General features: G+C 41.8%; 1 protein-coding gene across 1 annotated transcript; it reads right to left on the minus strand.

The window, feature by feature from the left end:
- Positions 1–808: 808 nt before the first annotated feature.
- On the minus strand, positions 809–26,559 carry LOC122746604 (zinc finger protein 883-like). The gene is made up of 6 exons (XM_043992348.1): positions 26,215–26,559; positions 25,405–25,716; positions 17,885–17,973; positions 11,688–11,814; positions 10,318–10,413; positions 809–2,651 (listed from the first exon to the last, which is right to left on the minus strand). Exons 2-6 carry the CDS (start codon positions 25,532–25,534, stop codon positions 1,282–1,284), a joined length of 1,812 nt encoding a protein of 603 aa, XP_043848283.1. The 5' UTR covers positions 25,535–25,716; positions 26,215–26,559; the 3' UTR covers positions 809–1,281.
- Positions 26,560–26,883: the final 324 nt, after the last annotated feature.

Consider the following 26,883-nt stretch of genomic DNA (forward strand, 5'->3'; position numbering starts at 1 on the left):
CGTTTAAGGAAACTATTGTGGTTTTTTTTTTGGGGGGGGCGGTTGCAGGGTAATGAGGGTTAAGTGACTTACCCAGGGTCACACAGCTAGTCAAGTATCTGAGGCTAGATTTGAACTCAGGTCCTCCTGAATCCAGGGTCAGTGCTTTATCCACTGTGCATCCTAGCTGCCCTGAAACTATTGTTTCTTAATGAAGCACAGGGTGGGTTAGGAGAATATTATTACCAGGGGCCCCCTGCTGAAAGCATGGGTTAACCTAAGGTTCAGTGTCCAGAAGTTACCTCACATCAACATGAGAACACTCTCAACCACTCACCTTGAAGCAGTGTGGAAGGCAGTTGGTTTGGTCAGTTGGTGGTTGGAACCTTGTGGGGGGTTGCTGGAAGAACCAGGTAGGGGTGTGAACTCTGATCTCTCCTCTAGGGTAGACAGGTTTTCCTATTCTTCCTATTATATAAGACAAACTTCATCTCTCTTCACCAACCTTTAATATATTTTAATAAATGTTAAGTACCTAAACTATTAAATTGTTGTCATAGTTAGCTTTCCCCAAACTGGGGACAGATGACCACACATATATAGTTTTAGCCATCACATCCCTTTTGGATGATCTCTTTGGGATACGGAACTAGTAGTGGTATTACTGGGTCAAAGGGGATGCACAGTCCCATAGCAATTTGGGCATAGAAAAAATAATGTTTTAAAATGAACTTTAAAATAGTTCTTACATGTAATTGTGGGGAAAATAAAATTCTAAATAAATGGCAAAAAAAGTAAAATGAATTCCTTAAATTTGAACAAGCTCTGAATGACAACTGAAGATATTTTCTAATTTGTAACAGTGATAAGATTTCTATAGAATATGAATATTACCTGAAAGTTTTACTATATATATTTCTCAGATTTCTCCAGTGTGGATACTCTGATGTACAACAACATTGGAGCTCATTGTGAAAGACTTTCCACACTGATTACATTCATAAGCTTTCTCTCCAGTGTGGATTCTCTGATGTGCAGCAAGACTGGAGCTCTGGGTGAAGGACTTTCAACACTGATTACATTCATAAGGTTTCTCTCCAGTGTGGATTTTCTGATGCTGAGCAAGAATAGACCTCTCTATGAATTTATTTCTACATTGATAACATCCATAAGGTTTTGCTCCAGTGTGGATTCTCTGTTGTGCAGCAAGATCAGAGATCCATGTGAAAGCCTTTCCACACTGATTATATTCCTAAGGTTTTGCTCCAGCATGAATTCTCTGATGCTTAGCAAGATGGGAGCTCACTGTGAAGGCCTTTCCACACTGATTACATTCATAAGGTTTCTTTCCATTGTGGATTCTCTGATGTGCAGCAAGACAGGAACTCTCTGTGAAAGCCTTCCACACTGATTACATTCATAAGGTTTCTCTCCAGTGTGGAATCTCTGATGCTTAGCAAGATTGGAGCTCACTTTGAAAGCCTTTCCACACTGATTACATTCATAAGATTTCTCTCCATTGTGGATTCTGCGATGTGCATCAAGACTGGATCTCTCTGTAAAAGCCTTTCCACACTGATTACAATCATAAAGTTTCTCTCTATTGTGGATTCTGTGATGTGCAGCAAGACTAGAGATCCGTGTAAAAGCCTTTCCACACTGATTACATTCATAAGGTTTCTCTCCAGTGTGCATTCTCTGATGTGCAGCAAGATTGGATCTCTCTTTGAAAGTCTTTTCACATTGATTACATTTATAAGGTTTCTCTCCAGTGTGTATTTTCTGATGCTTAGCAAGATGGGCTTTCTGTGTGAAAGCCTTTCCACACTGATGACATTCATATGGTTTCTCTCCAGTGTGGATTCTCCGATGTGCAGCAAGATTGGAGCTTATTGTGAAAGCCTTTCCACACTGATTACATTCATAACGTTTCTCTCTAGTGTGGATTTTCTGATGCTGAGCAAGACTGGAATTCTCTGTGAAAGCCTTTCCACACTGATTACATTCATAAGCCTTCTCTCCAGTGTGGATTTTCTGATGTGCATCAAGACTGGATCTCTCTGTGAAAGTCTTTCCACATTGATTACATTCATAAGGCTTCTCTCCAGTGTGGATTCTCTGATGTGCAGCAAGATTGGCTCTCTCTTTGAAAGTCTTTCCACACAGATTACATTCATAAGGTTTCTCTCCAGTGTGGATTTTCTGATGCTTCGCAAGATGGGATTTCTGAGTAAAAGCCTTTCCACACTGATGACATTCATAAGGTTTCTCTCCAGTGTGGATTCTCTGATGTGCTGCAAGATTGGAGCTCTTTGTGAAAGCCTTTCCACACTGATCACATTCATAACGTTTCTCTCCAGTGTGGACTCTCTGATGGTGAGCAAGCCTGGAACTCTCTGTGAATGTCTTTCCACACCGATTACGTTCATAAGGGTTATCTCCAGTGTGGATTCTCTGATGTACTACAAGAGGGGATTCCTCTGTGAAAGCCATTCCACACTGATTACATTTATAAAACTTTTTTCCATTGTGAATGTTCTGATGCCTAATAAGATTGGAGTTCCAACCAAAGGCCTTTGCACCATCACTCTCAAATCTATGCTGGCCAAATTCTTCCACAGAAATGTTCAACTTTGTAGCCATCTTCTTCACAACCAACGTGGTCTCTCCACCTGAAGAAAACAATTATGTATTAACAGAAAGATACATACACCTAAACATATGTTTTTTGTCATGTGGCATAATGTAAACTTATTCATATTCTATTTCCTCAGTCAAAATGAAGAATTTTTCATTTACAATAGGCAGAATGAATATTTGGAAACACCTGCAAGATGGCTTATTTTATTTTGGAAAAATAAGGGTTTTTTTTGTTTTGTTTTGTTTTTTTCCATTTACATGTAATGGTAGCTTTCAAAATTTTTTTCCCACACAATTTTGAGTTTCAATTTTTTCCCCTTCCTCCATTTCCTTTCCCCCTTGCCAAAATGGTAAGCAATCTAATATAGCTTATATATGTGGAATGATGTATATACATTTCCATATTGTTCATGTTGTTAAAGAAAAAACAGGTCAAAGGGGGAAAGGCACCATAGTGAAAATGTCAAAGTTGCAGTGTTAGACAAAGAAAGGGAAAAGAAAATAGGTTTATTGAGAGGATACTTTCCTACAATAAAACTGGTCTCAGTTCTAGGACCCAAAGACCCTAAGCCTCAGGATTCAGGAATATTTAGAGAAAATGACTCCTCCCACTATTTCTCATAACTGAAGTGGTACACATACAACAAGTATGGAATACTTTTAGGGGGAAAGAAACCATCAAGTACTAGCATAGGCACTTGCAATTCTACATATTGTTTTAAATAACACTGTTACTAAGTAACAGGCTCATAACATATGAAACCAGATACTGGATTGCACCTTTGCCATCTTGGATGTATCCTCTCTGGCCTATATTTTTCTGATATTTTTCCGAGCTATCAAGACATTCCACTATATTGGTTAAGCTTGGCTTTCCAACTTCTCTCCAGCTCTCATTGTTCCCTTATACCTCAGAAGGTACTATTTTAATTATTTGATCTTTAAGCTGATTGGTGGCTATGCCTAAGCACAATTGGAAGTCAGGTAGTTATACCTTTGGTTAAGCTTGTCGAGTAGGCAAGTTAGCCTTTCCCTTAGATCCTTTCAATATCTATTTAGTTACTTCATTATCATTTTCTTAACCAACTAAAGAATATCTAAATCATTTAAATCACAGTTTGTAGTCTATAAACTGATTACTACTACTGTTAAATCATGTACATTTAAGGGGTGGGGAAAATCTCACTCACACCATGAGAAACAAAAAACAGAAAAAATGTGAAAATCGCACGTCTCAGTGTTCCTTTGGACTCCATCATTTTTTCTCTGGATATGGATAGCGTTTTCCATCATGAGTCCTTTGGAATTGTCTTGGATCATTGTATTAGTGAGAAGAGCTAAGTCTTTCATAGATGATCATCGCACAATGTTGCTGTTATGGTGTACAAGGTTTTGGTTTTGCTCAATTTTACTCAGGATAAGTTGATAGAAGCCTTCTCTGGGTTTTTCTGAAATCGGTCTGCTCGTCATTTCATATAGCACACTATTATTTCATTACATTCCTATACCACAACTTGTTCAGCCATTCCCCAAATGATGGGCATTGCCTCAGTTTCCAATTATTTGGAACCATAAAAAACCCGCTTTAAATATATATATATGTGTGTGTATGTATATGTATATGTATATATATATATATATATAATTTTTCACCAATCTTAATAGTAGTTTATTTTTTACAGTTACATGTAAAGCCTTTTCAAATTTGTATTTGTAAGATTTTGAATTCCAAAGTTTTCTTCCTCCCTCTATCCCCTCCTCCCTCCCCAATATAATAAGCAATGTGATATAAGGGAAAAACCTCAAAAGAGGAAAACAAACCCACCCCAAAAAAGTAGAAATAGCATGGTTTAATCTGCATCTAGATTCCAGAGGTTTTTTGTTTTGGTTTTTTTGGATTTGGAGAGCATTTTCCATCATGAGTCCTTTGGAAGGCTTCTGGAACATTGTATTGCTGAGAAGAGTCAAGTTTATCAGTTGATCAACACAGAATGTTGTTGATACTGTGTACAACGTTCTCCTGGATCTGCTCATCTCACTCAGCATCAGTTCATGCAAGTCCTTCCAGGTTTCTCTGAAATCTGCCTGCTCATTATTTCTTCACATTGATTTTTTAAAAAACCTTGTGTTCTAACTTTTCTTCCTCCCTCCCCCACCATCCCTATGGAATCAAGCCATTCAAATTAGTCACACATGTGCAGTCATGCCAGGCATCTTCACATTAGTCAAATTGTGAAACAGACAGAACAACTCCAGAAAGAGAAACCAATAAACAAAACCACACTTCAATCTGTATTCAAACACTATCAGCTCTTCCTCTGTTGATGGTTTGCATTTTCCATAAGACCTTCTGATGGCATCCTGCTCATCATTTCTTTCACACTTACTATTGCTTCCTGTATTACCCTCCATCCCGTTCCCTCCCCTTGATATTTACTCCATTTTCTATCTTCTTTCACCCTAACCTTCCTCAAAAGTATTTTCCTTTTTACTGCTCCCTGCCCCAATCTGCCCTCACTCCCTTCACCTCTCCTCCCCTTTTCCCCTTCCCCTCCCACTTCCACTGAGGGCAAAATATATTACTATACCCACTTGAGTGTTTGTGTTATTCCCTGTTTGAGGTTTTCCCTTTTGCTCTGATTCTTTTTTCCCAGCTAATGCGGAGATAGGTTTAGTGTGACTGTACATATATAATATATATCAGATTACTTGCTGCCTCGGGGAAGGGGGACTGAGGGGAGGCAGAGGAGGAGAAAAAATTTGAAACTACAAATCTTTTAAAGACAAATGTTGAAAACTATCTCTACATGCTACTAGAAAATAAGAAATATATATATGAAGAACTGCCTATTACATCGTGCAATGATCAGCTGTGATCGCCTTAGCTCTTCTCAGCAATACAATGATCCAAGATAGTTCCAAAGGGCTCATGATGGAAAATGCTCTCCATATCCAGCAGGGAGGAAAAAATTTAGAACTCAAAATCTTATAAAAACAAATGTTGGGCAGCTAGGTGGCACAGTGGATAAAGCACCGGCCCTGGATTCAGGAGGACCTGAGTTCAAATCCGGCCTCAGACACTTGACACTTACTAGCTGTGTAACCCTGGGCAAGTCACTTAACCCTCATTGCCCTGAAAAAAAAAACAAAGAAAAAAAAAAAGAAAAAAAAAACCCAAATGTTGAAAACTATCTTTACATGTAACTGGAAAAGTATAAAATACTTTTTTTTTTTCAGGGCAATGAGGGTTAAGTGACTTGCCCAGGGTTACACAGCTAGTAAGTGTCAAGTGTCTGAGGCCGGATTTGAACTCAGGTACTCCTGACTCCAGGGCCGGTGCTCTATCCACTGCGCCACCTAGCTGCCCCTATAAAATACTTTTAAGATTTAAAAAAATGACTTGATATATGATATATACATGGAACTAATGTAGAAATATGCTTAATTTGATATATGTTATATATCAAATGCTTAATTTGATATATATGTTATATATCAAATGCTTAATTTGATATATATGTTATATATCAAATTAAGCATATTTCTACAGTAGTCCCATGTAAAAAAAAATCACAACAAAAGGGAAGAAAAAGCAAAACCAACAAAAAAACCCCTCAAAAAGTCAAAATAGGATGGTCCAATGTGCATTCAGAGGCCACAGTTCTTTTCCCTGGATGTGGAGAGTATTTACCATGATGAGAACTTTGGAGTTGTCATGGAGCATGGTATTACTCAGAAGAGCTAAGTCTATCACAGTTGATCACCCCACAATGGTGCTGTTACTATGTACAACATTCTCCTGCTTCTGCTCACTTCACTCAGATTCAGTCCCCTAAGTCTTTCCAGGTTTTTCTGAAATCTGCCTGTTTATCATTTTTTTAAGCACAATAGTATTCCATTCATATACCACAACTGGTTCAGCCATTCCCCAATCCATGGCCATTTCTTCCCTTTTTAATAATTTGGAACTGCAAGAAAGGCAGCTACAAATCTTTTCTGTACATGTAGGTCTCTTTTTTATGATCTATTTGGCATTGCTGGATCAAAGACTATGCACAGCTTTATTGCCCTTTGCGTATAGTTACAAATTGCTCTGGACAGATTTTGGATCAGTTCACAACTCCAGCAACAATTCATTAGTGTTCCAATATTCCTACATCTCCAACATTTATCATTTTCCTTTTCTGTTGTATCAGCCAATCTGAGAGGTGTTAGGTGGCTGATTTAATTTTCATCTCTCTACTCAAAAGTAATTTAAAGCACTTCTTCATATGAGTAGCGGTAACTATGATTCCTGACCTTGAAAACTGCCTGTTCATATTCATAGGCCATTTATCCATAGGGGAATAGCTTGTGTTCTTATAAATGTGGTTATATTCTCTTTATATTTGAGATATGAGGCTTTTTTGAGAAACACTTGCTATAAAACATTGTTCCCCATCTTTCTGCTTTCCTTCTATCTTGGTTACATTGATTTTCCTTCTGCAAGCATTTTTTCATTTAGTGTAAGCAAAATGATTCACTTTGCATTTCCTGATCTTCTCTATCTCTAGTTTGGGCCTAAAATCTTCCTCTGTCCACAAATCTGACAAAGTACTCTCTGCTTTCCTAATTTGCCGCTGGTAGCACCCTTTATATCTAACTCATGTACTCATTTTGACTGTATCTTGCCATAAGGTGTGAGATGTTTGTCTATATCTAGGCTCTGCAATACAATTTATCTGTTAGCCAGTTGTTGTCAAATAGGGAGTTCTTATACTAGAAGCCATAATCTCTTGGCTTCTCAAACTATATACTCTAGTGCGTGACTCCTCTGTTTGGTGTGCATAACCTATTCCCCTGATCTTGCACGGCAGTTCTGAGCCATTACCAGAGAACGTTGAGGACTGCTGCACTATAATATACTTTTAGATTGGGCGTGGCTAGGCCACCTTCCTGTGCATTTCTTTATTAGTTCCCTTCATATTCTTGTCCTTTTGTTCTTCCAGATAAAATTTGCATTTTTTCTATCTCTACACAACAATTATTTTTGGTACTTTTTGTTCATCCTTCTTTCTCGAAGAGGACCAAGATATTGGGGAGGTGATGTCATGACTCACAATGAACTGGATTTGAGTGAGGAAAGACTGTGCCAAGGCACCAACCTCACTCTCTCCTCCAGACCAACCAGGGTTCAGTGGCTCGATGTTTATCAGGACCACTGGAGATGATCCCAAAGGCAGTGAGTGACTTTTGCCTTTTCAAGTAAGGTCTTTCTCAGGGCTCAGTTCATCTGAGGCGATGCCCATTCAGAGATTAAGGGAAGGTCGTTCTTTGTCCTTCATTCATTCAGGGTGATCTCATGGGTCCAGTGGCAAGATATAGATCAGCAGCACTGGAGATGGCTCAGGATATTTAAGGGAATTGGAGTTGAGTGACTTGCCCCATGACATAACTTAATCAAAAAAATAGATAAAGAGCCAAGACTGGGGAATGAAACCAGCAAGCTGCCTGAGCTCCCCCAAATTTTCCTCAGAATAAATGTTTAAAATAGGCTTTTGAACATTTTCTGAAGGTGTAAAACCTGCAAAAAAAATGGAGTGAAACAATCTTTTGACTTAAGATATCCTGGCAGATCTTCAGGAAAGGTCTGGGTCACCAGGGTCAAAGGGGAGGACAAGTCAGCTCAGAGGGTGTCTGGCCAAGCCACCAAAGGGCTATTACCCTCAGCACAGATCAGCAGCTGAGGACCCACAGTCCAAGCTCAGCAAGGTAGTAGCACAACAGGCCAGTTGTGAGGCCCCTGGCTTCAATTCAGAAGGTAATGTGCCACCTGGGGTCTCTGTTACCCAACAGGACCAACGGGGCTGGGCTACTCCAGTGCAGTGAGGAGGCTGCAAGGAGCTGAGGCCTCAGAGCAAAAAGCTAATGACTGGGCCCCTGGCCCCCAGCAAAAGAAGCTTGGGACAGAGCATGCTGTACCCCAGGAGCAGAATTCAACCTTAAAAGGCAAAAAAGAGGATATAATATGAATATGAAATAGAAAAGAACCATCACCATTGAAAATTACCATGGTGACAGGGAGGAATAAAGCATAAACTAAGAGCAGAACAATGATAAAACACCTACAGGTGGTGTCTCAAAGGGTAAGAAGAATTGGTTTCAATATCAAAAAACCCTCTTGGAAGAAATGAGAGTTCTGAAAGAGAAAGTCAGTAATATGGAAAAAGAAAATAATGCCTTAGAAAATACAACTGGACAAATGGAAAAGAAGAGGCAAAAGCTGACTGGGGAAACTAATTCCCTAAGAATCAGAATTAGACACAGGAAAGCTAATGACTCAATGAGACAAGAGGAAGAAGTAAAGCAAAATGAAAAGAATATAAAAGTAGAAGAAAACAAACTATCTTTTCAGAAAAACCTGAAAAATATATCCAGGAGGAACAACTTAATAATAATTAGACTAAGGGGCAGCTAGGTGACGCAATGGATAGAGCACAGGCCCTGGAGTCAGGAGGACCTGAGTTCAAATCCAGCCTCAGACAGTTAACACTAGCTGTGTGACCCTGGGCAAGTAACTTAACCACCATTGCCTCACACAATAAAAAAATAGTTAAACTACATGAGGAACATGAAAAAAAAAAGAGCCTAGGCAGCATATTTTGACATTATTACAGAGAACTGCATTGGGTTGGTAGATCCTTGTTTACATGCTGTGTTCCCCATTAGACTGAACTCCTTGAGAGCAAGGCTTATCTTTTGCCATTCTTTGTGTTCCCAGTGTTTAGCAGTGTCTGGGACATAGTAGGTGCTTAAGAAATGTTTATTGACTCAAATAAAAACTAGGAAACAATTGCCCATTTGAGATGCTTTCAGTAGAGTTTCATGCCCCAACGTTCAAAATGACAAAATGACAAAATGACAAGATGTGAGAAATTAATGCGGTTATAGGGGACCCAGAGAGCTTTGCCTGCCCTTTCTTAAGGCCAGCCCAGAGTCAGGAGAATTTCAGAGGAAATGTAATTGTACCTTGGGCTGTGAATACAGACACCAGAAGTTAAATCAACACACACCTGAAAAGCCTTGCCCCCCAGAGGGTCTGTCCTCTGGGCTCTGACGTCAGCACATACAGCTCCAGACCACCCTCTAGTCCGATGAACCAAGAGATTTGAATGATGCTGGCCAATTAGCTTGAAGCAGGGTGTAAGGGCCATCTCTCCTCCTGACCTCAAAGAGCTTATGCTTGCAGACGCTCTCTCTTGGCCTTGGGACTCTGAAGGAGCAGCAAGCAACATGGCCCTCTATCGCTAACCCCTCTGAACTTCTGGGGCCATGTGCTCTATCTTCACTAACATTTAATATGCTTTAATAAATGTTTAATGCCCCAAACTGGTGCTATAGCCTCTAATTTCTAAGTAGCAATATATTCAAAAGCCCAGCTAAGTTTCCCTACAACTTGGGACAGAAATAGGTCCCTCCCATTTAATTTTAAATGCCACAAAGGAAACTGAAAAGTCAAGGAGTTTGACTTGCTCCCCTGTATGAGGAAATTGGGGCTCTAAGTTTCAGTCACTTGCACAGGATCCCACTGCTGAAATGGGTCTAAAAACCAATTCCAAGTAAGACCTTCCTGCCCACAAGTCCAGCACTCCCTGCACCACAACAGGTAGGAGACCTCCTGTCATAAGAGCCCTCATACACCTGATTTATGTCACTCACCTGGACAGGAGTCCCTCAGACCTTTGTGCTCTACCATGCCTGGTGATTCCCCTTCCTGGAAAGGATAGCTCAAATCTTCTCTAGAAACTGGAAATCCTAGGAATGTAGAATAAGGAAGGGAAGAGAATAGAGAGAAATGTACAATTTAGCCCTCCTTTTGGAAAGAAGACATGCAAGCAAAGAGGACAGGATGGTTCCCAGGATGTCTCAAGGACAGTTCCCAAGGTATTGATTGCTGGGATCTTTGGAGGCAGCCTGAGATCACACAGGCCATTTGGTATCAGAAAACTTCCCCTTTATTCACCTCTTTCCTGGAAGGATGGGAACACTGCCTAGCTTCAATCATCTAGAAATTGGAGGCTGTGGTACTGTAGTGGTAACAGCCCAGGGCCTAGAGCTACTAAGACCATTTCAAACCAGTGTCAGACACATGGGAGCTGTGTCCCCCTGGACAAGTGGTGTAACCTGTTTGCCTGTTACCTCACCTATGAAATGGGAATGATAATACTACCCAACTCATAGGGATGTTGTTGCAAAGGTCAAATGACAATGAGCATAATACACTTTGCCCAGTGCTAGATATAAAGCAGGCTCCATTTCCTTCCTTTCCCAACATCTGGACTGGAATTTGAGGCAACAAAGCAGGAAGCATCAGGATAGACTTGCTAGGCCTGGCAGGATGAGGAGCAGGGAGCTGCCATGTCAGCAGCTCAGAGTCACCAGAGGCAAAGGTCCTGTGGTGAGATTACTGGAATTTGGCTGACTCATTGGGAGGGGCCACACCTGGCCTGCCCTGAGTGCCCTGTGCTGCTGAGGTCAGCAGGAGAAACCACTCTCCAGAGGCAGTTTTGAAGGACCTCCCCTTCTGGGGGAGGAAGATGAAATGCTCCCTGAGGGGAGCTGGCTCTCTTCCAGAGTCACGTTGGTGTGAGCAGCAGCAGCAGACAAGTCCTTTGTGCCCTGGCTGTAAGCTGTTTGTACCACTGAAGCAATGAGCCCCAGGGGGTGAGTTAACATACGAGCCCGGCTCTTTTGAATAAGCTGAACTGGAAGAGAGTTTGGGGATTGTATAGACTTAGGTTAGAGTTGGGAGGATTATCCATATTTCTCTTTCCCTGTTCCCTTGTCTTTGATTCTATTAATTTCACCTTTGCTGTTTATTTTATTCCCATTAATAAGACTTGATTCATTTCTGGAAAAGAGGCTGTTAGGCTCCTTTCTTATTGGCCTGGGAGAAATACCTAAAAAGCCAGTTCTGAGGGGAGGGAGCTTTGTACCTAGAGGTGCCTCATTATTTCTGGGACCCCAATATTATAGCGAGCCAGTCAATTAACTCTCCCTATATTAAATTTGGACCCCACAGTCCTTACCCACAGAGAGCAGGTTCTGGACATTCTCCAGCATGACCTCCTTGTACAGCTCTCTCTGAGAATGGTCCAAGAGGTGCCACTCCTCCTGGGAGAAATCCACAGCCACATCCTTGAATGTCACCATCTCCTGAGCCATCAAAAATCACATGATTTAGAGATGAAAAAGACTTCAGAATTCACCTAATCCAACCCTCATCAACTTATAGGAAGTAACTGAAGCACAGAAGGCATTTGACCAAAATTTATATATTTATGAGAGTCAGCAACAACACTTGAAACCACATCCAACAAGAGTCCAATGGAATATTGAGAAAAGCATTTTATATTTGAACTGAGAATCATGTTAGAATGATAAAAGTTGAATAAGGGTCTTAATATGCAATGCTTTTACCCATAGGCTCACCCGGAGAAGGTATGTTCTCTGTGAGTGAAGTATCAAACTATGGAGAAGAAAGCAAGGTAATATGAAATGTCTCCTCACCTGAAATGATATGTTACATGTCATAAGGGATATGTTAAGGAAATTTTATAAAGAATTTATGAGAAGTTGGCAAATACTGTAAACTCGGGGGGGTGGGTGGGGGGGGGGACATTACTAGTCATCCCTGAGAAGAGAAAAAAGAAAACAAACTTAGTCAATTTCCTGAAAGGCTGAAACAAAGTCCTACCTAGATAAAAGCAAGAAGAGCATTCTTTTTTTATTTTCTGATAAAAGCATTTTATTTTTTCCCAGTTACATGTAAAGACAGTTCTCAACATCTGTTTATACAAGCTTTGCAATTTCAGATTTTTCCCCTCCCTCCCCTCGCTACACATTCCCCTACACAGTAGGCAATCTGATATAGGTTTTTTATATGTGTGTGTGTGTGTGTGTGTGTGTGTGTGTGTGTGTGTATAAAACATTAAACCTATTTCTGCATTTGTCATGTTATAAGAGAAGAATCAGAGCAATGAGGAAAAACCTCAAAATAGAAAAACAACAGCACCAAAAACAAAAGAAATAGTATGGTTCAATCAGCATCTATACTTCACATTGTCGGTGAGCAAACACCACACTGACCATTCCTCAGCCATTTCTGCAGCCACACTGGCTCTCAGGTAGATGACCATCTTCCATGGGAAGGCTCAGCTGGTTTAGGAGGACTGTGGAAAGAATCTTGCCAGCAATGATGGAGAGAGAGTCTCCTCTGATAGTCACAGGACAATCCATTTCCTTTACCTTCATACACATGGACAATGGAGGTATCCCTGAGCTCCTGGGGGATAACTTCCTCTTTCCATATACTCCAGAAAATGTTAGCCAAGGTTTGTAGGAGCAATGGACCCACACACTGTAAATCTCAGCTGGAATAAAATCAGCACCAGCTGCTTTGTCAGAGGGGAGGAGCTAATGGCACTCAAACTTCCTCAGTTGGAAATCTGGTTAGAGAGGGATTGACTTCAACCTGAGGTAAATGACCAGTGGCTTCATGATTGATTGATGACAGTCTGTTGAGATCATTATGGACGTGTTCAGCTCATCTCTCCAGGATCATGTCCTTATCATTTACCAGTGTGTCCCCTTCCTCACTGAGTAGTTGAGATGCACCATAGGTCTTTGGTCCATAGCCTTGGCATTTTTCTGCAAGGCAAGCACATTGTCACAGGCCTTTCATTCACTCCTCTTGGTAGGCATACAAGCTTGGTGACTAGATTAGTTTTGATGGCAAAACCTATGCCAGATTCCCTGGGCTCCCCTTCACTGTGACCAGTCCAGAAAAAAAAAAAAGTGTCTCCAGCTCCAGCTTCAGGAAGCTGGCCTTCATTGGCCAGCCATGTCGTACTTAGGGCTGCTGTTGGGATGTGATCTGCCTGAGTTCTCTTTCATTTCTGTTCATCTTTCAGGCCTACTTGATTGTCTGCTGTCCCTATGGGTGCCCACATTTCATATACTGATGGGGAGTGGAATCACCCGTGCAGAATTTTTTTTTCTGTTTTTTGTTTTGACAGGAAGGTGGGATCCCCGCCTGCTGTGCTAATCCCGCCAAGGTGGAGTAAGCAGATGATTTTTAGGGCATCTTTTCTATCCCATTCCTCATCCCAAGAGGGGACCAGTGCATAAGAATCTGGCCAGCAATGCTAAGATAGCCAGGGGGCTGCCATGTACCCCTGCTGCTTTCAGGGAGAAGAGGGCTGGGGCCTAGGCCACCTGTGTGCAGGGTAGTAGCTATACCTCCCAGTGAATCTGCTACTACATCATGCGCCTGTCGTCACAGGACATTGAGTAAAGTGCTATGGGAGATGTCTTCTAATTCATTCAGAACTTGCATTTGAGTCAGAGCTGCACCAAGTCACCAGCCTCACTCCTGCTTCCAGAGCTGTCACAGTCCGGGGCAGAACAGTCAAGGTACCTGGTGATGGCTTGAGCTGCAGGGCATGGCCTGGGCTTGTCAGGGGAATACCTTGGTCTTCAATGTCCAAGCAAGCTCTCAGTGCTCCAAAGCACCTGCTTCAGCTGCCTTCATGGCCATTGGGATAAAGTGTTCTTATCCACCCATTCCACAGGGGGACGTCTTCACACGCTTGGGGTAGACACCTGCCCCCCCCCCACCTCAGTTAACCCCAACCTGGTTAGTCCTTGTGCTGAAATACTTGACTGGGCTGTGGCTGCTGTGCATGATGCAGCTTCTTGGAGCCAGGGGAGGCCTGGCTGGACCAGGTAGACATCAAAGGGGAAAGCAGCCCTGAAAAGGCCTTGGCAGCCCTCACCCCAGGGGCACTATTCTTCCCTGAACATGCCATGATTCCTGCTTCACTCAGCCCTCTAGAGCCCCCCCAGAGCCCTGGCCATGCTCACTGGGAAGAACTTTCCACAGGCCCAACCCTTGTCCCCCTCCTGCTGTTCTCTGGCCATCTTTATGCCATCCCCAACCAGTCTCTTTCCTCCTTTAACTCTGGGAAGCACAAGGACATCTTTTACATTCTCATCCCCCAACTTGTAACACTCAGGCTCTGATGTACCAAGTGGCTCATGGTCCTTAAAGTGAACTTTTGGGAAAACATCATTAGCTCCATTTGATGCTAGACTGGTTGTTTTTAAATCAAGGTACTGAATGAATGTCCCCTTCAGGACCTCTCTTCCCCAGTCACTTAAGGAGAACACACAGGACTCACTTCCTGTCCTGTTATTCTGTCCAAGGAAGTACAAAGGGCTTAGCAAATGGGGATTAACTCCCTGACTACTCAAGCTGCTCCTATCTTCTTTAGACTGGTTTTGAGTACCAATGCTAAACATCTTTGTATCTGAACTTTCAAGTCTAAGTCTCAATTCACAGTTTTTACTTTTGCTCAAAATGTAACTTTTCTCCACTATTAGGTCTTTATCCCAGAGATCATAAAAAAGGGAAAAGGACCCACATCTGCAAAAATATTTATAGCTGGGGCAGCTAGGTGGTGCAGTGGATAAAGCACCAGACTTGAGTTCTGGAGGACCTGAGTTCAAATCCAGCCTCAGACACTTGACACTAGCTGTATGACCCTGGGAAACTCACTTAAACCACACTGCCCTGATATATATATAAATACTCTTTTTGTGGTTGGAATGAATTGGAAATTAAAGGGATGCCCATCTACTGGTGAATGGTTAAACAAATTCTGATATATGAATGTAATGGAATGTTATTATGCTATAAAATATGATGAACAGATAGATTTCAGAAAAACCTAGAAAGGCTTACATGAACTGACTTTGAGTGAGATGAGCAGAACCAGGAGAACACTGTATACACAGGATCAACAAATTTGTGTGATGATCAATTGTGATAGATTTAACTTTTCTCAGCAACACAATGGTCCCAGATAACTACAAAGGACTCATGATGGACAATGCTCTCCACATTCAGAATAAAGAACTGTGGAATCTAGATGCAGATGGCACTATACTGCTTCTACTGTTTTTGTCTTTCTTTTTTCCTTTTTGAGGTTTTTCCCTTTTGTTTTAATTCTTCTTTCATTACATAAGCAGATATATTTTAACATGATAGTACTTATATAACCTATATCAGACTGCTTGCTGTCTTTGGAGGGGGGGAGCAAGGGAGAAAAATTACAAATCTTATAAAAACAAATGTTGAGTGGCAGCTAATTGGCTCAGTGGATTAAGCTGGATTCAGGAGGACCTGAGTTGGAATCTAGCATCAGACACTTGGCACTTACTACCTGTGTGACCCTGGGCAAGTCACTTAGCCCTTATTGCCCTGCCCTGCCCTGGAATGTTGAAAACTATCTCTACATGTAACTGGAAAATAATAAAATACTTTTATGATTAAAAAGTACCTTTTTCTATCTCTGTGCCCCAACCCAAACTTATCTAAAACCTCTTTGTAAGCCTGTCTATGATAATAAGACCTAACCCATGCTACCCAAAGGTTAGGTCATATAACTCAGGAGGGGAGACTGTCTTTCCATCATCTGTGGAACTCTGAGACACACATGTCCATCACCCACTCAGGGAGGACGTCACTCTTCAGAGAGAATAGACAAACCAGAGTTTACTGTCTGGCTGAAACTTGTGCTCCTTTATTCTGGCCGTCCCTAGGAAGGACCCTGACAAATGTCCCAACAGGATCATGGGAGATCATGTTTATATGGCTCCCAGCACACAGCAGATACCAGATAACCCTGTCCTGTCTTCTTGCACCTCAGTCCTCTTCTCTCTGACCTGGGGACACTGGCCTCCTGGATGATCCTTGACCAAGACCCTCCATCACCTGATCTGTGCCTTTCCAATGACTGTCTCTCATGCTTGCACTGACCCCCTCCTCACCTGGGCCTCCGGGTGTTGTGGGAGGAGGGACCCTAAACCCCAAGGAATCATTAAAGTTTCCCAAGGGGAAAGCAGCTCCACCTCCCATCTCCAGAATATGGTGTCGCTGAGTAAAAAGACTCTGGTCTGCAAGGAACAAAGATGATACACTGATGAGGGTGGGTGCTACTCCTCCCCAGGCACTCCTTACCAGTTGTTTCCCTGCCAGTGGTCTTGCCCCTCCTAACTGCTTTGCACACAGCTTTTGTGTGTAAACATAGAAAGGACCAGCTCTTCTCTTACCAGGGGAGACAGGTTTTCAGCAGTGATTCTGTCTCCTGGTCATATATTCCTCTCTCCTAATAAATCACTTTTCATTTTACAAGGTTTGTGATGAGCCTCCAATTCATGGGTGAGGGGCTTCCTTATCCAGGTCACAAGTCTCCCAACATTATGATGCTGGAACCCAGTAAAAGTCATCAGGCAGGTAAAAAGGTGGGCTGGTCATGTGGCTCTTGGATTTCCCAGGTGGGGTGTACACTCTGCTTTCTCCTGTCGGGATCCTCAGTCTCAGTGGGTGGCCCCACTGTCTGAGGTATGAATAGCCAGCCAGGCTACTTCTAGATTCTCTTTGATTTACAGTCACACGACATCCAGACTTAAGCAATGCTCAGGGTTTTGTCAGCACCCACTTGGAGGCAGGTGTGGGCATCTGGCCCTGAGGTCTAGCTCAGCCCACCATGATAGGGGACAAGAATAAAGCATTCCCTGTGGCCTTCCCTGCTCAGGTGTATCCTTAAAAAATGGGGGTAAAATGGGACTTAGGTACAAAGAAGTGAATGATTTTCCATTTTAACACAAGATTTGTGAGACGCCTCCAATTCTTTGGCTGAGCTAGCCCCTAGAAACATGTCACAAGGCCCCCAGCACTGGCTTCCTTCACATCTCAGCAAAATCCTCACCTTCTGAAAATGAGATTTTCCTGGTTCCTGACACTGCTTGGGCCTTCCCTCTGAGGGGGCCTCCCATTCATACTGTAGAGACCTTGTGTGGACCCAGCTGTTGCCATGTTATCTCCCAAGGAGACTGTGAGACCCTTGAGGGCAGGGACTGTTATTGTTTAAACCTTCCTTTGCATCCCCTGTAGGTTGGCACAGTACTTGGCACAGAGGAGCCACTGTCTAAATACTCATTGACTTGACCTAAGAAATGACAAATGAGAGAGATTCAGAGAGAGCAGGGAAGACTGGGGTGGCCTGAGGCAGAAGGAAATGAGCAGAACAAGGAGGACAATGTCTGCTCTGCTGACAGCCCTGGAGAGGACAATGTACATGTTACAGGTAAAGGCTTCCTTGGCTCTGCTGAATTCCACCTTTGCTGATGCTGGTCAGGTCTGGGGGTGGGCTGCACTCACCTGGGATGAGGGTCTCTGGGTCCCTGGGGCCATCCTCTCTGGTTCCAGGCTCTCTCCTTGAAAGGGGCTTCGGTGGTCAGCAAACTGGCCTGGGGAGGGAGAAGGGTCTCAGAGTGGGAGAGACATTGTCTTTGCGTTTTCCTCCTAGGGTGGACACTGGCCTACCTGGAATTACAGAGCTTGAAGTCTCAGAGCACTTGCAAATGACCTGCCCTCAGGGGAGAGACTCTAACCAGAACAGGAGGACAACAGAGAGGGTAAGGCTTGGAAGTGAGCTTGGCCAGAACAGGAAAAGGACCTCCTACCCTCTCTAATTCCTTGTCTTTGGCCTCTTGCCCCTCCCATCTTCCTGTAGAGACCCAGGAGGAAGAAGGGACTGGGGATCCCAGAGGAGAGGGGACCAGGCAGAGCCTCAATGACCCCAGTCCCAGAGCCCCACCTCCATCTGATACTATGGGTGGAGATGTAAATGATATGTCACATCCCAAATAACTCTGGAGGCAAAGGAGCTTAGATTGCAGCCAAGAATCTATTACCCAGCAAAAGTGACCATTCTCTTTCAGGGGAAAAGATGGACATTCAATGAAATACGGGTCTTTCAAGTTCTTCTGATGAAAAGACCAGAACTGAATAGAAAATTTAATCTTAACATGCAAGACTGAAGAGAAGTTTAAAAAGGTAAATGGGGAAAAATTATTCAATAAGGTTAAACTCTTTATATTCCTACATAGGAAGATAATACTTATAGCTCTTGAGAACTGTCTATATATTTGGTCAGACAGAAGGATTATACACAGAGGGTATAAATATAAACTGTCTTTGATGTGATGATATCAAGAAAATTAAGGGCTTAAAAAGGGACTTTATGGGGAGAAGAGGAAAGGGGTGATGGAATGGGGTGAATTACATCATATGAAGAGGTACAAAAAACCTATTATGATAGAGGGAAAGTAGGGAGGGGTGAACATTGTTTCAACCTTACTCTCACTAGATTTGATTCAAAGGGGGAATAACATATACCTTCATTTGGATAAAGAAACATAGCTTATTCTTCATTTTTTGTGTGTGAGGAAATTGGGGTTAAGTGATTTGCCCAGGGTCACACAGCTAGTAAGTGTTAAGTGTCTGAGGCCGGATTTGAACTCAGGTACTCCTGACTCCAGGGCCGGTGCTCTATCCACTGCACTATCTAGCTGCCCCCCCCCCCCCCCGTAGCTTATTCTTTAAGGAAGTAAAAGGGTAAGGGAAAAAGGGGAGGACTGATAGAAGGGAGGGCAGAATAGGGGAGGCAGAGGACAGAAACAAATTGTTGGTGAGGAGGTGAAAGAAGCGTGGGTAGGAGTACAAAGGGGGTAAATAGAAAGGAGGGAAATAGACAGTAATAATAACTGTGAATGTGAATGTGATGAACTCTGCCATAAAACAGAAGTGAATAGCAGAGTGGATTAAAAACCAGAATCCTACAATATACTGTTTACAAGAAACACATTTGAAGCAGAGAAATACACACTGAGCAAAGGTAAAAGGTTGGAGCAGAATATATTAGGCTTCGGTTGAAGTAAAAAAAGCAGGGGTAGCAATCCTTATCTCAGACAAAGCAAAGGCAAAAATAGATCTAATGAAAAGAGATAAGGAAGGAAACTATATCTTGTTAAAAGGTACTAGAGATAATGAAGTAAGATCAATACTAAACAAGTAGGCGCCAAGTGGTAGAGCATCCAGAATCTTAGAGGAGTTAAATTAGTTACCAGAGGAAATGGACAGTAATACTACACTAGTGGGGGATCTGAATCTTCCCCTCTCAGAATTAGATAAATCTACCCACAAAATAAATAAGGAAGAAGTTAAAGAGGTGAATAGAATGTTAGAAAAGTTAGACATGATAGATTTCTGGAGAAAACTGAATGGGGATAGAAAGGAATATACCTTTTCTCAGCAGTACATGGCACATATTCAAAAACTGACCATGTATTAGGGTACAAAAACCTCATAGTCAAATGTAGAAAGGCAGAAATAGTAAATGCATCATTCTCAGATCATGATGCAATAAAAATTACATGTAATAAAGAGCCATGGAAAGGTAGACAGAAAATTAATTGGAAACTGAGTGGATCAAACAACAAATCATAGAAACAATCAATAACTTCATCCAAGAGATTGACAATAAGGAGACAACATACCAAAATCTATGGGATGCAGCCAGAAAAGTTCTATGAGGAAATTTTATATGTCTAAATGCTTACATCAATAAAAAAGAGAAAGAGATCAATGAATTGGGCATGCAACTTTAAAAACTAGAAAAATAACAAATTAAAAATGCCCAATTAAATGCTAAATTAGAAATCCTGAAAATTAAAGGAGAAATTAATAAAATTGGAAGCAAGAAAACTATAGAATTAATCAATAAAACTAAGAGCTGGTTTTATGAAAAAAAAAAAAACCCAACACAATAAAATAGATAAACCTTTGGTTAATTTGGTTAAAAAAAAGAAAGAAGAAAACCAAATTACTGGTATCAAGAATGAAAGGCTTTCTTTGGGGGCAGCTAGGTGGTGCAGTGGATAGAGCACTGGCCCTGGAGTCAGGAGTACCTGAGTTCAAATCGGCCTCAGACACTTAACACTTAACTAGCTGTGTGACCCTGGGCAAGTCACTTAACTCCAATTGCCTCACTAAAAAAAAAAAAAAATTAAAGGGGTGATTTCACCACTAATGAAGTGGAAAATAAAGCAATAATTAGGAACTATTTAGCCCAACTGTATGACAATAAATTTGACAATCTAAATGAAATGGGTAAATATTTACAAAAATACAAACTGTCCAGGTTAACTGAAGAGGAAATAAAATCCTTAAATAAGCCCATATTAGAAAATTAAATTGAACACGCCTTTAATGAACTCCTTAAGAAAAAATCTCCAGGCCAAATGGATTTACAAGTGAATTCTATGGGCAGCTAGGTGGCGCAGTGGATAGAGCACCGGCCCTGGAGTCAGGAGTACCTGAGTTCAAATCCGGCCTCAGACACTTAACAGGTACTAGCCGTGAGACCCTGGGCAAGTCACTTAACCCCAATTGCCTCACTAAAAAAACAAACAACAACAACAACAAAACAAACAAAAAAAAAGTGAATTCTACCAAACATTTGAAGAACAATTAATTCTAATATTATACAAATTATTTGGAAAAATAGGTGAAAGAGTTCTACCAAATTCCGTTTATGACACCAAAATAGTGTTGATACAAAAAACAGGCAGAGCAAAAACAGAGAAAGAAACTTATAGACCAATTTCCCTAATGAATATTGATACTAAAATCTTAAATAAGATATTAGCAAGGAGATTACAGCAAGTGATCAGCAGGATAATACACTATGACCAGGTGGGATTTATACCAGGAATGCAGGGCTGGTTCAACATTAGGAAAACTATTAACATAATCAACCAGATCAATAAGAAAACTAACCCAAATCATATGATTATCTCAATAGATGCAGACTTTTGACAAAATACAGCACCCATCCCTAATAAAAACACTAGAGAGTTTAGGAATAGGTGGAGGTTTCCTTAAAACAATAAGCATTATCTACCTAAAACCATCAGCAAGGATCCTATGTAATAGAGATAAGTTAAAGGCCTTCTGAATAAGATCAGGGGTGAAATAGGGATGTCTGCTATCACCTCTATTATTTAATATTGTACTAGAAATGTAAGCTTTAGCAATCAAAGAAAAAGGAATTAAAGGAATTAGAATAGGCAAGGAGGAAACAAAACTGTGACTCTTTGCAGATGAGGATGAGGGTAGAGAATCCTAGAGAATCAGCTCAAAAATCACTTGAGGGGACAGCTAGGTGGCGCAGTGGATAGAGCACCAGCCCTGGAGTCAGGAAGACCTGAGTTCAAACCCGGCCTCAGACACTTAACATTTACTAGCTGTGTGACCCTGGGCAAGTCACTTAACCCCAATTGCTTCACTTAAAAAAAAAAAACACTTGAAACAATGATCAACTTTATGAAAGTAGCAGGATATAAAATAAATCCACATAAATCATCAGCATTTCTATACATGACCAACAAAGTTCAGCAGCAAGAGATAGAAAGAGAAATTCCCTTTAAAGTAATGGTAAAAAATATAAAATACTTGGGATTCTACCTGGCAAGACAAACCCAGGAACTCTGTGAACACAATTACAAAACACTTTTCACACAAATCAAATGTGATCTAAATAATTGGAAAAAATTCAATTGCTCATGGATAGGCCAAGCTAATACAACAAAAATGACAATTCTACCTAAATTAATTTACTTGTGACATACCAGTCAGACTACCTAAAAATTATATTATAGAGCTAGAAAAAACAATTAAAAAATTCATCTGGAAAAACAAGAGGTCAAGAATATCAAGGGAACTAATTAAAAAAAAATGCCCAGGAAGATGACCTAGTTGTACCAAATTTGACGCTCTACTATAAAGTGGCAGTCATCAGAACTATTTGGTACTGGCTAAGAAATAGAGTAGAGGATTGATGGAATAGGTTAGGCACAGGAGACACAGTAGTAAATGACTTTAGTAATATACTGTTTGATAAACCCAAAGACTCCAGCTTCTGGGATAGGAACTCAGTATTTGACAAAAACTGCTGGGAAAACTGGAAGGTAGTATGGCAGAAACTAGGTGTGGACCAACATCTTACACCTTATACTAAAATAAGGTCAAAATGGGTACATGATTTAGACGTAAAAGGAGATACCATAGGTAAATTAGGAGAGGAAGGAATAGTCTACCTCTCAGATCTTTGGAAAGGAGAACATTTTATGACCAAACAAGATAGAGAATATTATGAAATACAAAATGGATGATTTTGACTACATTAAATTAATAAGGTTTTCCACCAACAGAAGCAGTGCATCCAAAATTAGAAGGGATGCAGAAAGCTAGGAAACAATTTTTATAGCCAGTACTTCTGATAAAGGCCTCATTTCTAAGATATATAGGGACCTAGATCAAATTTATAAGAATCCAAGTCATTCCCCAATTGAGAAATGGTCAAAGGATATGAACAGGCAGTTTTCTGATGAAGAAATCAAAGCTATCTATTGCCATATGAGAAAATGCTTTAAATCACTATTCATTAGAGAAATGCAAATTACAACAACTCCAAGGTACCACTTGACACCCATCAGATTGGCTAATATGACAAAAAAGGGAAATAATAAATGTTGGAGAAGTTGGGGAAAAATTGGAACACTAATGTATTGTTGGTGGAACTGTGAACTGATCCAACCATTCTGGAGAGAAATTTGAAGCTATGCCCAAAGGGCTATGTAAAAATATTTTAACTGACTAATGGGCCCTAATCTAACTGGGGGCCTCATGTGTGGATGTTTGACTGGCTGGCTATCTGACTGCTATTAATATAATATGGGCTGGGGGCAGCTAGGTGGCACAGTGGTAACATTCCTTCACAACCAGATGCCACAATTTGTTTAGCCATTCCCCAATTGATGAGCATACTCGCATCTTCCAGTTCTTTGCCACAACACAGAGACATGCTACAAATAGTTTAGAATATATAAGGTTTTGACTTTTTTTCCCCTTTTTCTCTAATGACCTTGAGAAACAGATCTAATAGTGATGTTGATGGGTCAATGGGTATACTCAGTCTTTATAACTCTTTGGGCAGAATTCCAGACTGTTCTACAAATGGTTGGATCATTTCACAGCTCCACAACAGTGGACTGGTATCTTAATTTTTCCACATTCCTTCCAACATTGTCATTTTCCACTTCTATCATTTTGGTCAATCTCATAGATGTGTGATGATATTTCGAAGCTGTTTTAATTTGTATCTCTCCTCAATAATGATTTGGCACATATTTATATGACCATATATAGTTTTGATTTCTTCATTGAATATCTGCCTGTACATATCCTTTGATTAATTGGATAATGAATCAAAGTCTTACAAATATGACCAAGTTGAGATATGAGACATTTATCTGATGAACGATGAAAATTTTTTTCCCAATTTACTTCTTTCTTCCCAAATCTTGGGTACATTGGGTTTTTTGGTGCAGAATATTTTTCATTTAACATAATCAAAATGATCCATGTTCCACTTCACAACGCTCTCTACCTTTTCTTTATTAATAAAATCTTCTCCTATCCACAAGTCGGACAGGTCATATGTTCCATGTTTTTTAACTGTCTTGTGATATCTCTCTCTATATGGAGACATGTATCCATTTTGATCTTGGCTTGGTAAATGGTGTAAGACATGGGGCTATACCCAATTTCTGCCAGACTGCTCTCTACATATCACAACAATTTTTACCAAAAATGGATTCTTACCCCAAAAGCTTAAATCTTTACATTTGTCAAACACAAGGTTACTATAATCATGTGCTCCTGTGTGCTGTATATCTACTGTTGTGCTCATCCACTTTTCTGCTCTTAGCCAGTACCAGATAGTTTTGTTCATCACTGCCTTATAATATAGCTTAAGATCTGGTACTGCTAACCCTTCTTCCTTTACATTTTTTCATTAGTTCCTTTGATATTCTTGATCTTTTGTTCTTCCTAATGAATTGTTTTTTTGTAAATTCAATAAAATATATTTTGGCAATTAAGTTGAGATGGTATTGGATAGATTAGGTAAAATTGTCATTTTTATGATATTGACTCTGACTATCCATAAACAATGGATAGTCCTGAATTGGACAATGGATTTCCTGAATTATTGAAATCTGACTTTATTTTTATCAAACAGTTTTATAACTATGTACCTTTAGTTCCTGAGTTTATTTTTGGTAGTGTGATAAAATAATGGGATTTGGCAGACACCCAGGGCCCCCACCTGAAGATGGGTTTGGAATTGATTGAATTGGGTGAGACTGACTAAAAGCCTACTTAAAGGTGATTAAATTGAGACCACACCTGGCTGGCCCTGAGTGGGGTGTTGTTCTCAGAAGCTGTGAACTACAACATCAACAGGAGACCACCCTCAACCAATCATCTTGAAGAACCTCCCCTTTCAGGGAGGGAGACAGGAAGTAGGAAGGTGAGGCTGGTTTGCAGGATGGGCCTCTTTTTTGTGTGGGACTTTGGTTTGGTGGTGGACAGAGAAAAATTGAGGTTTTCTCTGTCAATCCCACACAGATCTAATCTAGGGTTTTCCATTCTACAAGAGATATGTTCTCACCCTCTCTCTCTTCACTAACTTCTAATACATTTTAATAAATATTTAAAAGCATAAACTCTTGCTGAATTTATCAGTAAATCTTAGCTAGTTTCTCCCCCACACTGGGGTCAAGTTCAGGTGACCACACATTAGATTTGAGACATCACAGTTAGAATTTTAAACATCACAGTAGATATAATCCCAGATATTTTATATTCAGTCTACAGTTTTTTAATATGATATGGAGAAGTGCTTTTACTTCCTGCTACTTTGCTAAAATTGTTCTTTCTACTAACTTTTTAGCTAAATCCTTAAGATTTCCCAAGAACAGCATTAATATCACCTGCCAAAACAGTTTTATCACCTCGTTGGCCATTCTGATTCTTTCCAGCTCTTTTTCTTCTCATGGCCGGTGCTGGCATTTCCAATAAAACCCTGGATGAGGTGGGTGGCAGTGGGCATCCTTGCTTCATTCCTGATCTTACTAGGAAGTTTTCCAGCTGGGCCTCATCACAAACAATGCCGGCTGATGGTTTGAGGGGGAGGCTCTTTTTTTCCTTTTCTTTATCATTTTAAGGAAATGGCCATTCACACCTGAGCTTTGGGGGGGTTTCCACAGCAATGAGCGCTGTATTCTGCCGAAAGCCTTCTCTGCCTGTGGACACGTCATTAACACAACCATGAGGCTCCCGGGTTTCCACCCCTGGTACAGGACCCTGGGGGTCACCGCGTGGACTCTGGACACGCGAGGGGGAGGTGGCACATGGGAAAATCGACGGGGATTCCCCGTCTCAGGCTCCATTGGGGGAAGCCCCCCGGAGGGGGCTGGGGGGGGGGGGTCCGGCCTCCTCACCTGCGGGGCCCCGCCCTACACCTACATGCCACACACCTGCCCGGGGTCCCAGCTTCGGCCCCCACGCACGCCTCCCTGTGACGTCACCCCCAGCCTGAGCCGCCGCAGACCCCGCTGGGGCCGGGCCGGGGGCTCCCGGGCCTTGGGGGTCGTGCCCTTGGACTCTCCTGGAAATGGACAATTCCGGAAAGAGGAGGACCCCCCCCCCCAGCCCGGTGTCTCTGCTGGAAACCCTCCCCGTGTCCCCTTCGGCTGGACAGTCGGACCCCTGAGGACCCCGGGGGAAGGGGCGTTACTGACCCTGAACGGGAGTCTCAGGGGAGCAGGAAGGAGAGGACGCAGCTCGGGGGGCTGAGCACCAAGCTGGGGAAGAAGACTGAGAGCCAGGAGCCTTTCAACAGCCCCGCCCCCATGGCCTCCTGGGCATGCGCGGCACCGGGACTACATTTCCCAGAAGGCCTAAAAATGCACTTCACTTCCGCTTCTCTCCTTTCCAACCTCAGGACCTCTGATCTTCCAGGGCTCTAGATGACTGACCTCTAGAATGGGACCAGCTGGCGCATGCAGGGCGACGTCTGGTGCCCGGGGGATTCAGAGACACAACACCCCCCCCCTCCCAAAAAGAAGAAAAATCACGCACAATCCACAATGAAACACCCCAGTGGCAATCCTGAAACTCAGAGGAGGTGGAAAGTACAAAACAAAAATCATTGACGTCAGTCCCGCAGCTGTTCTTAAGCCAAGACCACGGCCTGGATCAGCCCTGACGTCATCGGGCTCTTGTGAAATAGACAGAAAAGCAGATCAGCGGCGTCCACCATGCGGCGGCCACACTGACCCTGCAAACGTGCCTCTGTCCGGGCATCCCGGGCCCCCGCGTCCCAGTCCGGATGTGAGTCCGCGCTGGGACTGTGGGGCTCACGGTGGACGGCGGCAGAAGGGAAGGGGTCATTTCATAGCAGAGAAGGG

Source organism: Dromiciops gliroides, chromosome 3 (genome assembly GCF_019393635.1).
Source record: "Dromiciops gliroides isolate mDroGli1 chromosome 3, mDroGli1.pri, whole genome shotgun sequence".
Taxonomy (NCBI): Eukaryota; Metazoa; Chordata; class Mammalia; order Microbiotheria; family Microbiotheriidae; genus Dromiciops; species Dromiciops gliroides.

Excerpts from the sequence above, each read along its gene's own strand:
- LOC122746604 (XM_043992348.1), bottom strand. The coding sequence starts at position 25,534 with ATGAAGCAAGGATGCCCACTGCCACCCACCTCATCCAGGGTTTTATTG. Across the intron at positions 11,815-17,884 it reads CCCAGAGACCCTCATCCCAG|GAGATGGTGACATTCAAGGA; the intron begins GTGAGTGCAGCC and ends TTGATGGCTCAG. Across the intron at positions 2,652-10,317 it reads TCTGAGGGACTCCTGTCCAG|GTGGAGAGACCACGTTGGTT; the intron begins GTGAGTGACATA and ends TGTTTTCTTCAG.